A 13,243-nucleotide genomic window follows, 5' to 3' on the forward strand; every position below is an offset into this window, starting at 1 on the left:
CTGAGTCGGTTCTGTGCTCCTTCTATGCATCTAAAGAATTAAAGTGGTTGTAAAGGCACAAGGTTTTTTACCTTCACGCATTCTATGTGTGAGGGTAAAAAACTTTCTGTGTGCAGCAGCCCCCCTAATACTTACTTGAGCCCCTCTGTATCCAGCGATGTCCACGAGAGCCTTGCCTCTCCGGGGACTCGCACTCTTCATTGGCTATTGGCAGCAGTCAGTGAGCCAATCAGGAGACGGAGGGGTCAGGGCCGAACCGCAGCTTCGTGTGTAAATGGACAAACATAGCAGCGGCTTAGGTGCTTGCTGTGGGGGCACCCGGCAGGAGGGAGGAGCCAGGAGTGCCAGCTTGGGACCCAAGAAGAGGAGGATCCAGGCCACTCTGTGCAAAACCATTACACAGAGCAGGTGTATAACATGTTTATTATTTTAATAAAAAAATTAAATAAATCTTTACAATCACTTTAACTTTAAACTGTGAGATACCTTTACGTGAAGTGTTTATTTTAGCCAGATTCAGCAAACATTGTATAGTACTTTATGGAGGGAATGAGTGGAGCCTTAAAGCGTAACTCCACTTTTGTTGAGAAAAAAACATTCCCCTCTGGGTGAACTATGTACATTGCAAGAATTTTAACAAACTTTGTTGCAGATTCCTACCTTTTGTTATTCTGAAGAAATCTCTGTGTGTTTGACTGTGCCCATGTGCTGAGTGAGTCTAATGGGAGTGATTTCATTACTATCAACCAGCTGCTGCAGAATCAGAGTTCTAATGAGGAAAGTTGTCTTCAGATTTACCAAAACCATATAATATGAGGTCAAACCTTAAGAGATTCATTTTGTATGGAATCAGGCAGACCCTTCCACTACACGTTTTGGTAAATCTGGAGACAGAAATCCATAGTTCCCAACTGTCCCTGATTTTGAGGGACTGTCCCTGATTTGGAGAAATGTCCCTCTGTCCCTCATTCCTCCTCATTTGTCCCTCATTTTGGTCTGATCTATATAGTTGTATATAAAATTCACTTTTTTTCTTTCTAAAAGTGTTTCCCAGTGCTAAACCTTTCATCTAAATTCTAAATTGCTGCATTTGTACATTTTAAGAGCCAATATAAAGGAATGGTAGTAGTAAAAAAAAAGCCCTTGTGGATTTAACTAACCTTTTTTTTTTTTTTGTTAATTCTCCTTTAAGGGGGTGTGACAGGGGGCGTGTCCTATGCCTACATACGTTTGTTAGTAGGTGTCCCTCATTCCCATCTCAAAATGTTGGGAGGTATGAAAAATCCGCAGAAAATCTAATAGTGTGTTTGGGGTCTTAGTGTAGACTGGGAAAAATCAGTGAGCCAATCGCACAAGCAGGAAATAATGTTTCTGGGGGGCGTTCTGTACACATTCTATGTACAGAACACCTCCAGGTAGCCATATGGCATTGCATTTTCAGAAAATTACAGCGGCTGCAGATTGAAAAGGAAAGATCATTTTTAATACCATTCAAAGAGAATATGACTTGTATCGCAATTGTATATGCCATATTATTATTTTTTTTATTTGCTATTTTTTTTTTTCAGTGAAAGTGGCGTTACCCTTTAAGTCAGTTTCATTGAAAATTGTTCATTTTTGGCTGCAGTGTACTTGAATTAGCTCAGCTACACATAAAGCATGGGGGAAAAGGGGCATGGATGGGCACTACATTGAAATATGCCTCTGATATTACCTTTACTAATACAAAACTGATTCATTTACTTTTTTTTCTAGCACATGATAATGCTTAGCTTTAAAAATCTCCCCAAAGTATTTCCCATTGCAATAACTAGGGCTGAATTAATTAACTGCTGTTAAATGTATTTCTTTAAGATCATTTAATTAATTCAGCTCGGGTTATAGCAATTAAAACAATCAATGGGGAAAAACTGGAGCAGATCTTTACTATGCCGCAGATAGAGGTCATGTTAGCAGTTCTGCTAGTAGGTGTTTTAAGTGAGAGTGTTAGTTGGTTCAGATAATTTTATTTCTATTGTATATCTATCGATGGCTCTTATCTGATGTTCCATGCGCCATGTGCACACCATGAAAGCTGTGCATTTAAGTTTAGAGTGGATAAATATTTTATTGTCTCCTTTCACTCCAGGAGGGTGCAGAGAAAAGGTCATCATTGTGTGCAGTAGAACTGCATTGCTTATATAACAAAATGTCACAGCTGAAACATCCTACTCCACACTTGGCTACTATAGTTGCTAGGTCCCCTGATAAAGATCTATGTTTTTAAAATACACCATTAGGGCATGTTTACAATGGCGGTTGGGGGGGAGCTGTAAATCCCTGCTTAGCCGCAGTTTAACCCCCCCCCCAACCACTCCTTCCTTAGCAGCCGGGGTGTACACATGCCACAGCCATGATGCTGTGTTTCGCAGTCATGGCAGGTAAATTATTATGAACACGAACACACCTAATGATTTTTAGCACCACATCCCGTGATTGAATAGTAAAAAAACACAAAGATTGGGACTTTATAGGTGCAAATAAATTGGAAGAAATATCAAATATAATGTATAAAAAAATTATTTTATTTTGAGGAGCAAAATAAGAATTCATTCATAAAAAAGGAGAGGAGATACACTGATGGCTAGTACAATTGGTTCAAGTTACAGTAACACAGCAATAAATGATGGACTTCCCAACACGTTTCACCCATGAATCGGGCTTCCTCAGGGGATGCTGGTCGTTTGCAACGTACAGTGCCTTCTATTGAGAAACACAGATAATTTGAACGTATTAGATTAATTCAAAAATATAAACTTGATGAATGTGATATAAAAGTTTATATTTTTTAATTAATCTAATACGTTCAAATTGTCTGTGTTTCTCGATAGAAGGCACTGTACGTTGCAAACAACCAGCATCCCCTGAGGAAGCCCGATTCATAGGCGAAACATGTTGGGGAAGTCCATCATATATTGCTGTGTTACTGTAACTTGAACCAATTGTACTAGCCATCAGTGTATCTCCTCTCCTTTTTTTATGAATGAATTCTTATTTTGCTCCTCAAAATAAAAGATTTTTTTATACATTATATTTGATATTTCTTCCAATTTATTTGCACCTATAAAGTCCCAATCTTTGTGCTTTTTTACTAGTCATGGCAGGTACTATACCCTCCCTGGCTTTCAGTGATGCTACTGCCCACCAATCATGACCTGTTCAGTTGAATGGGGCCACTCTGCAAGTGCTCTGCAAACCGTGTGCAATGCACTACTGCAGGGTCCAAGGGGGTTAAATCAGGCGGGGGAAGAAGCGATACAATGCCTTCTCACCACCTGCCAAAATACCTCTGAAAAGCGTTCTGATTGTGGATTGCTTTTAGAGGAGTGGCAGTCCCTACCGCACATGTGAATGAGCCCTTAGTCCTGTATGCTGGTTTAATTCCGGTAATATAACGCTTATATCCAATTGCAACATCATGGGGGAGATTTACTATAACCGTAGCACTCAGAATCTGGTGCAGCTGTGCATGATAGCCAATCAGATTTTTGCTTCAGCCTGTTCAATTAAGCTTTGACAATAAGGTTACGTTCACATTGGAGGCAGGTTTGAAATCGATTTCAAACCTACATTTGAAGGTGAAGTACATTTGAAGTGCAGGAACTACTTTTGGAAACCAGTGTGGCGCCTCAAAGTTGGTGTTGCACAGATTCGGATGGTGTAATAGGCTGCGATTTGGCATGCGATTTGACATGTCAAATCGCATGCCAAATCACCCCGATATGAACGGGGGCTAAAGCCTGGAAGCTGATTAGTTACTATGCATAGCCAAACAAGATTTTGCACTCTCCAGTTTTAGTAAATCAACCCCAAAATCCATTGGGCTGCGTTAGGCAGCTTTGCCCCACACATAGACAAAGCAAATTGCCTTGTGTCCTATTCTGTTTACACGGTTACGTTGTTGTGTGCTTAAAGAGTAAGGCTCGGTTCACACATGGGCGGCACGACTTGCAGGTCGCCTCAGCGAGGCGACCTGCAAACGACTGCGGGGCGACTTGCGAGACGACTTCTGCATAGAAGTCTATGCAAGTCGCCCCAAGTCGCCCCCAAAGTAATACAGGAACCTTTTTCTAAGTCGGAGCGACTTGCGTCGCTCCAATTAGAACGGTTCCATAGCACAGAACGGGAGGCGACTTGTCAGGCGACTAGGTCGCCTGACAAGTCGCCCAGTGTGAACCGAGCCTCACTGTACATTTGCAAGGATTTTAACAAACTTTGTTGCAGATTCCTACATTTTATTATTCTGAAGAAATCACTTTTGTGTTTGTCTGAGTCCATGTGCTCAGTAAGTCTAATGGAAGTGGTTTCATAATTATCAATCAGCTGTTGCACCTGCAGGGCTCTAATGAGGAAAATTGCAAGGTCTACATCTCTTTAGACGTGATTTCCTATTGGGAGTAACACACCACAAATTACATTTTGTTACAGGGGATGCCTGAAATCTGACTTGTATTTAAGTGCAGACTTCTGGGACAATCAGTGAGCCAATCACACAAGCAGAAAATGTTGTTTCTGGGGGACGTTCTGTACACATTCTGTAAATCACCTCCAGGTCGCCATATTGCATTGCACTTTATAGAAAATTAGAGCTGCAGATTGAAGAGGAAAGATCATTTTTAATAACATTCAATTACAATATGACTTGTGTCGCAATTGTATACGCTATATTATTTTTTTTTTTATTTGCTATATTTTTTTCCACGAAAATGGAGTTACCCTTTATAAATAAAAGTAGAGCATGTTGAATTTCGTCACACCGTGTTGCGACACACTACACTGAATCACAACATGCTACAGTGCATATAAATGAATGAAATCTCATTTTGTGGAATTTCAATAAATCTAAAAAAAATAAAAACAAAAAGAAGGGTAACTAGCTAGATGTATTGTAACAGAGAATCGCACTGCCCCTTCACAGTGTACATTAGCATGTTTGTGTTATAAAGAGCATAAGACACTTCTGATGGTGGGAATGGACCCTAAAAGGGGAAAACAGGTTCACTTTCAAACCACTTCCCGAACGCCCGCTGTCGTTATACGGCGACAGTATCGCTCTCCTGTGCGAATCGCCGTAGCTGTATGGCGGCTCGTGCAGGCGCTGTTGTGGGCTGGCGCATGCTCGCCCCCCGCTGCACGCTGCTCAAATAAAATTTACTTAAAGAGGAAGTACATTTCAATGGGTTGCCTGTAATAAGGCTTACCTATAGGTACTGTAAATATTTACTGTATATGCAGTCGATTACGTTGTCATTTAATCGGTTAAAGCAGGTGGTGAGGAATCCATGCAATGCCTCCTCACCGCCTGTCAGATGCTCTCTGAAGAGGGATTCGAACGCACTCTTTAGATATTAAAGCACATGTTAACAAGCCCTTATGCAGCAATGGGTGGTGACCACATAACATAGTATTTCCTCATTCACTGCCCACAAAACCACTCAGAAACTACAGTTTGGTATATGGGGATATATTTGGGATATGTAGTTTCAGAATATAACACGTGCAGCATACTGGAAGATCCTCCTGGCACCCATAGATAGCCAGATACTCCACAGAGAAATGATGACATCACAGGTGATAGAGGCAGATAGTTCAAAAATAAAAAGTGCAGGTGTAGTGGCCGTTGTGAGACATATCTTTTTCAGCAGAATTTTATTGATCATGTAGTCAGTGCCCTGACCCTTTTTTTTTTTTTTTTCGATTGCACCGTACCAAGCTGCATGGTACTGTGGCACCATGCAGTGTGTCACTCACAAAAATGCGCCACATTTGCCATTGTGCAGAGGTGCCATTGAGAGTGAAACATGATTTGGACCTCGGATGGAAGAAAATGTTACTGACTGAACCTTCATGAATTTTAATTCAATACCCCTGCTCTATACAATCGTTCAGTATATGGGCCAAGCCGCTAATATGAATTTTTGATGTCAAAAAAACATTTAAATTTGCTTTTATTTTTGGCCATGCATTTAGAGAAGTTTTCTTGCTGAGAAGGGAGGAACATTTAGGGTATTTTGATGATAAACAGTTCTTATGAGTGCTAAATCTCTTCCAGTAACTTTCATGTATATTGTCACATTTGGTTCTAACTAGTTTCCTTGGGAACAACTTGCTTGAGCTTTATTACCTGTTTAAACAACATTTGATTGAAAAAAAAGATACTGTATTAGAAAATGATTGCATTTTTGAGAAGCTATTTGGTTTATTACTGTTTAATCAAGAAATATAGATTGTATTCTTGTTCTTGTAAAATTAATACTATGGGGGTTGATTTACAAAAACTGGAGCGTGCAGAATCTGGTGCAGCTGTGCATGGTAGCGAGGTCAAGGGGACAGGTGTTATTTGTTGCTCAATAGTTACCCATTGTTTTGATTTACCATTAAAAGTCCACTATTCTAGTCAATACAATAATAAAATTCCATAAACTAGCTCCTCCCTCTGTTTTGCGCTTTACTAGAATGTCATAGTGAAGCCTGGCCATGGAGTTTGGCCAGAGATACTGTAGTAGGCTAGACCGTAGCGAGCGGAAAAAAAAAAGCCTTTTGGGAGTGCTATAGGTAGCATTTGATATAGGTATAAAAAGTGAGGTAAAATATCCATCTTATATATAACCATCCTCCCTATCCAGGAGTGTTTCCCCCTGGCCCTAGTCTGCATCTGACTAATCAGAGTTCAGCATGGGCAAATAGTTCAATTCATAGATATTTTCTTCTGTAGGGGCGATATTAACACCCAAATATTTAAGAGTGAGGGTCTGGATTTTTACTTGTAAGCAAAAAGTGTCAGAAAAGATTTAGTCTTTAAATGGTTAAACTGAGAACTCCTCCACAGAGTTCAGTCTATTGATAAAAGAACCTGAAGAGATACAATGTTTCATCTGTAGATCATCTGTGAAAATGCTTCATTTATAAAGGCTATTGCCCACCTGAACTCCATGAACAGAGGGATTAGATCGTAGAGCCACAGCCAGATGTTCCATAACCAGGATGTATAAGTATGGTGATAGCGGGCAGCCCTGGGGTGTCCCATTCAAAATGTTGACGGGACATGACAATATTCCGTTAACTTGTATCCTTGCTGATGGAGCAGTATATAAGGCCATTATTTTTTATAGAAATTCTACCGGGAGACCTACTTGTTTCAGAGATGCTACCATAAACCTCCAGTCTAAGCGATCAAAAACTTTCTCCGCACCTAATGAAAGAAGACAGAGTGGTTTCTTGGTTTTCTGCGCATATTGTATCAGGAAGTTTGTCTTTAAGATATTATCTTGAGCTTCCCCGTTTGGGACAAACCCCACCAGATCTAAGCCTATCAAAGAAGGAATCATGGTTTGTAGACGTGTAGCTAAAATTTTAGCACAAAATTTTTAGGTCCACATTTATCAAAGAAATAGGCCTCTAACTAGAACATTGAGTAGGGTCCTTTTCTATTTTTGCAATAAGGGTAATTTGTGCCTCCTGAGCTTGCTTAGTAAATGGGCACTCTAGCTTAATTTTTTTGTAAAGATGACAGAGAACAGGGCTAAGGGTATCATTAAACTGCTTATAAAAAGCTCCTGAGAACCCATCCGGTTCAGGACATTTAGGCCGGGTTCCCACACGAGAGTCGTACCACTTTGGATCCGACTTTGCCCTGCGACTTGAAGTCCAACATGCGTTAGACTTCAATGAACATCCGACTTTGATCCCCGACAATAGCAAGCACTGTGTCTGGTATAAATCTTTAGGGGGAACTCCACGCCAAATAAAAAAAAAAAATGGCATGGGTTCCCCCTCGAAGAGCATACCAGGCCCTTCAGTCTGGTATGGATTTTCAGGGGAACCCCCACGCCGAAAAAGCGGCGTTGGGGTCCCCCCAAAATCCATACCAGACCCTTATCTGAGCAGACAGCCCGGCAGGTCAGGAAAGGTGGTGGGCATGAGCGAGCATCCCCCTCCTCCTGAACCATACCAGACCGCATGCCCTTAACATGGGGGGTGGGTGCTTTGGGGCAGGGGGAGGCCCTGCACCCCCACCCCAAAGCACCTTGTCCCTATGTTGATGACAAGGGCCTCTTCCCGACAACCCTGGCCATTGGTTGTCGGGGTCTGTTGGCGGGGGGCTTATCAGAATCTGGAAGCCCCCTTTAACAAGGTTTATAAAGTAATTTATTAGGCAGCTCCGTTGTCTCTTCCGATTTCTTCTTCCCTCTCCGGCTCTTCTGCCTCCTCCACGGATGTCTTCTGCTTCCTGCCAGTTCTTCTACCCTCTCTGGGTCTTCTCCGTTGATGTCTTCTAGCCCTCTCCAGTTCTTCTCCCTCTGTCTGCTGTCTTCTCCACTGTCCAGGTTTTCTCCACTATCTTCTCGCTCTTTTGCTGGGTCTTCTCTGCTGTCTTCTCCCTCTGTTGACTCAACGCTCTCTCCCGCTCTAATGCTGGGTGCGCCACTACTTATATTGGCATGGGGCAGGGTCACCGGGTGACTTCTGGAAGCCCCGCCCCTTATGACTTTGCCATCCGGGGCATGATGGGACAGTGACATCATAAGGGGCGGGCCTCCAATGACCCCGCCCATGCCTATATAAGTAGTGACACACCTTGCACCCAGCATCAGAGTGGGAGAGAGCATCGAGTCAGCATCGGAAGAAGAACAGAGGGACATGGCAGCGGAGAAGACCCAGCAAAAGAGCGAGAAGATAGTGGAGAAGACCTGGCAGAAGACAGCGAACAGAGGGAGAAGAACCGGAGAGGGCTAGAAGACATCGGCAGAGGAGGCAGAAGAGCCAGAGAGGGGAGAAGAAGTCGGAAGAGACCCCGGAGCTGCCTAATAAATTACTTTAAAAACATGTGTAGTGTGTTTAATTTTTGACACTTTTTTAGGTGAATTGGTAGGGGTACAATGTACCTGATACTCATTCACATAGGGTGGGGGGCAGGGATTTGGGGGCCCCCTTGTTAAAGGGGGCTTCCAGATTCCGATAACCCCCCCGCCCGCAGACCCGGACAACCAACGGCCAGGGTTGCCGAAAAGAGGCCCTTGTCCTCATCAGCATGGGGGCAAGGTGCTTTGGAGTGGGGGGGGGGGCGCAGGGTACATTTAACAAAAATGTACCTACCCTCGGGGTCAATAAGCTCCTGGACATTCGAGATTGAGATGGAGGAGTGTATACCAATCGCCACTCCTTTCAACAAGAAATGAGCAGTTTCACTTAAGAGGAAGCTCACAGCTTTCCTCATTAGGCAAAGTTTGCTTTGAGAAAAAAAGTTTTTAGAACATGTGTTTTTTGGAAGCGTGTTTGTGCTTTTGTGTGTACGCTACTGTTATTTGTGTACTGTTTATTTCAGTTTTTTATTTTACATTTTTCAGTGTCGGTGTTTTCTTTTTTCGAAAAAAGAAAAATATGAATTAACTAGACTAATGAGGGGCTATTTTTAATGCAAGATCGTTTTAAGGGTAGCATATTAAGGAGTGTAGTTTATTTTATTTTATATAGTGTTCTTTGTATTTGTGTTTTTTTTTTATTAATGCTTTCTCCATTTTTTATGTAGGCTTTGTCTACATTTTGCAGTTAGGTATAAAAATGAGCCTTTATTTTGGCAAGAAATTAGCAGTTTTGCCTTAAGCCTCGTACACACAATCCACAGACAAAACCTTGGACTTTTATTCCGAAGGGTGTTGGCCAGGAACTTGTCATGCATACAAACGGCAAGAAATTATCGGCCAACAAACACAAACGTAGTGACATACTACGTGGTTTTTCATCTCTTTAGCGCCACCCTTTGGGCTCCTTCTGCTAATTTTGTGTTGGTAGAAGTTTGGTGAGTGTTGATTTGCGCTTTTCATCTCACGCTTTTCATTTTGCGTTTTTCAGTTCATTTCTGAGCGGCCGTTCGTCAACCAGCCATGTTGCGGAATCGGAAGAGATAACGTGTATTATTGGCCTTGGAGTTATTTCTTTTACCCAAGTCCAGTCCAGGAATAGGAGGACATATCAGTGCCCTTCAGTGCCGCCTATCAGTGCCCATCAGTGCCGCCTATTAGTGCCGCCTATCAGTGCCCATCTGTGTCGCCTATCAGTGCCATCTATCAGTGCCACTTATTAGTGCCACATATCAGTGAACACCAGTGCCTCCTCATCAGTGCGCATTAGTGCCTCCTCATCAGTGTGCATCAGTGGCACCTATCAGTGCCCATCAGTGGAGCCTTATCAGCACACATCAGTGAAGGAGAAAAATTACCTGTTGCAAAATTTTATAGCAAACATTGAAATTTTTATTTTTTTTTTACTTTTTCATTCTTTTTTTCATTTGTTTAGCATAAAATAAAGAAGCCAGTGGTGATTAAATAAAGGGCGGCACAGTGGTGTAGTGGATAGCACTTTCTCCTAGCAGTAAGAAGGGTCACTGGTTTGAATCCCAACCATGACACTACCTGCCTGGAGTTTGCATGTTCTCCCTGTGCCTGCGTGGGTTTCCTCCGGGTACTCCGGTTTCCTCCCACACTCCAAAGACATGCTGGTAGGTTAATTGGATCCTGTCTAAATTGTCCCTAGTATGTATGCATGTGAGTTAGGGACCTCAGATTGTAAGCTCCTTGAGGGTAGGGTCTGATGTGAATGTACAATGTATATGTAAAACACTGCTTAAATTTACAGCGCTATATAAGTAACTGAAATAAATAAATAAAATACCACCAAAAGTGAGCTCAATTTGTGTGAAAAAAAAAAAGATAAAAATGTCATTTGTGTACAGCGTAGCATAACCACACAATTGTCAATCAAAGAGTAACAGTGCTGAAAATTGGGCTGGGCAGGAAGGGGGTAAAAGTGCCCAGTAGGCAAGTGGTTAATTGTTTTCCCCCAAAAACTGAACTTTGTGTATGTGTTCTTCTATGGCTAGGAGAAGACATTGGGCAGTAATCTATACTGGGGCAGGAACTAATGGGAATGGTTCTTTAATTCCCTTTTGTTATGTATCAGCAGTACAGTATATTAATATACAGAGACAAGCTCTAGCCTGTACAAGAGAAACCTTTCAGATGTGTGGTGCATGTCAATGTCCTATTCTTTTTATGATACTATTTGTATATCTTCTTCAACTTTATGCTTCTGTGATCCCCCCTGTGTATCTTACTATATTTTTGTAATTATGTTCTTATTATGTTTCCGTTATCAAGTCATGTAATCTGTTTTTCAGGTTTACTTTTTTTCATTGCTTGGGAATTGGAAATGTTTATCAATCATCTGTATTCTTGTGAATTAGCAAGTTGACATCATAGGGATTTTCTCTCTTTATTGTATTTTTGTTATTCCTTTGTTATTTCCCTCCAGCGTATTTCTAAAGGAGTTTTTTATATTAATTATAAATTATATCAACTTCATGTTATATTAGATTCATATATCTTTTCCTCATTTATTAACTGCAATATTGTGGCTATTTATTGATTTGTTGCTGTTCATTAGGGCAAGAAACTCTGACTTGAGGGTGTCCTCATAGAAACATCCCAGTGTGGATATATTAAATACAAATGATTTAGTTTATTGACTTGGGTCCTCTACATTTTTTTTAAATGATGTTTGTAATTTGGATCATGTTTCGTTGGTTAGATGTGTAGTGTGCTTTTTGTTTGGATCAATAAAGATGTAATTTGACAAATTGAGCTGTTCGGTTCTCTGTGGGACAATCCTTTATTAGAATAACTAATTCTACATTTCCTTGTGTTACTTGTCTAGGATATTCAATACTTCAGGCCATCATGGAGAAGGCTGGTCAGAATGGGTGGCAAGTGAGTGCAATATGTGTGGAAAACTTCAATGACGCTAGCTACAGACGCCTTCTAGAGGACTTGGACCGAAGACAAGAAAATAAGTTTGTAATAGACTGTGAAGTTGAAAGACTTCAAAATATTCTGGAACAGGTAATTACTATTTCACCAGCTTTGAGTTTTAACATTTATTTTTAAACTGAATGAAATATTTCTTCTAAAAGTAAAGTGACTGGCCTATTTCTTTAATTTTGCATTGAATGTTTTTATTTTTATTTTATTTTGCTGTGTTCTTCAACCAGGTCTGGTGCATGGATTTTTGTCTACATAGGCAAGGGTGCATTTTGGTGCCCCCCCCCCCCCCCCACCATCCTACTGCCCACCCCCCCTTCACAATGCAACCATCCCCACTGTCTACAGCCGCGCTGGGACTGCATTCACATTGCGCTCATATTTGTGATTGGGTGCAGTGTGAGATGTTTCTTCAAATCCCCCCAGAACAAATCCCCCCCATCCCTCTCTCAGCAAAAATCTTCTCCCCTAGGTCCTCCCTTCCAGCATAAACCCTCTCCCCCATCCTGGGTCAATTTCTCCTCCCCCCCCCATCCTTTCCAGCACAAATCCTTTTTCCCCTAAATCCCCCACACCAGCACAAGTCTTCTCCCCAGTTCTGTCACAAATCCTTCTACCCAAATCCCTCTTTCCAGTACAAAGCCTTCCCCCAAACACAAATACTCTCCTATTCTAATACAAATCCATACTTCCCACCTGTCCTTGTTTTTCTGAGATACGAACGAAATCCTATTGCGATCTGCAGTGAGTGTCAACCTAACGACTCCCCAAATGCAGGTTGTGTACGCAGTGTGTTTGCCCGCACCAGATCATATTGTACAGAAATTGTATATTGATTATAGACCTCAGATCAGAGAGACATGCAAAACGGTGTCCATCCTCCTCCCCCTCCTCCTCCTCTTGCCTGTGTATACTGTATAGGAAAAAATCCAAGCTGAGGTCGAGGAAGGGAAAGGGGGCTTCAGTCCTGTCTACACTGTGTGCCATCAGTGTGCTAGTGTCAGGTAGCAGAGGGTGAGAAGGAGGAATGTGGCTGCTGTGTGGGACCCTGACGGGCAAGTTACTGGAGCGAAGTGTCGGAACTTGTTCCAACACAGGGCTCCACTCAAGGGTTCACATACTGGGATCTGGATTTCACCGTCCCCCCCTTTCTGGCGCCCCCAGGCGGCTTCTTAAGCTGCCTACTGCTTGCACCAACCTTGTCTTCAACACATGAAGAATGAGTAGGCATATTCTTCCTTGAGAAGAGAACATTAGGGGGTCATATGATCACAGTGTAAATTTGCTGTCCCCCTCAAAATAACTCAACACACAGCCATTAATGTCTAAACTGCTGGCAACAAAAGGGAGTACACCCCTAAGTGAAAATGTCCAAATTGGGCCCAAAG

The 13,243-nt window shown here is 41.9% G+C and overlaps 1 protein-coding gene across 8 annotated transcripts in view; it reads left to right on the forward strand.

Moving 5' to 3' along the window:
• GRIA4 (glutamate ionotropic receptor AMPA type subunit 4) overlaps positions 1–13,243 on the forward strand; it is a 485,393-nt gene that overhangs the window by 280,636 nt on the left and 191,514 nt on the right. For all 8 annotated transcript variants that reach the window (XR_012241473.1, XM_073613116.1, XM_073613115.1 and 5 more), the window contains exon 4: positions 11,752–11,936. Coding sequence is in view for 7 of the 8 variants with exons in the window: in XM_073613116.1 (XP_073469217.1) it covers positions 11,752–11,936 (185 nt within the window). In the remaining variant the exon portion in view is untranslated. The remainder of the gene's footprint in view (positions 1–11,751; positions 11,937–13,243) is intronic.

This window comes from Aquarana catesbeiana, linkage group LG02 (genome assembly GCF_042186555.1).
Source record: "Aquarana catesbeiana isolate 2022-GZ linkage group LG02, ASM4218655v1, whole genome shotgun sequence".
NCBI lineage: Eukaryota > Metazoa > Chordata > Amphibia > Anura > Ranidae > Aquarana > Aquarana catesbeiana.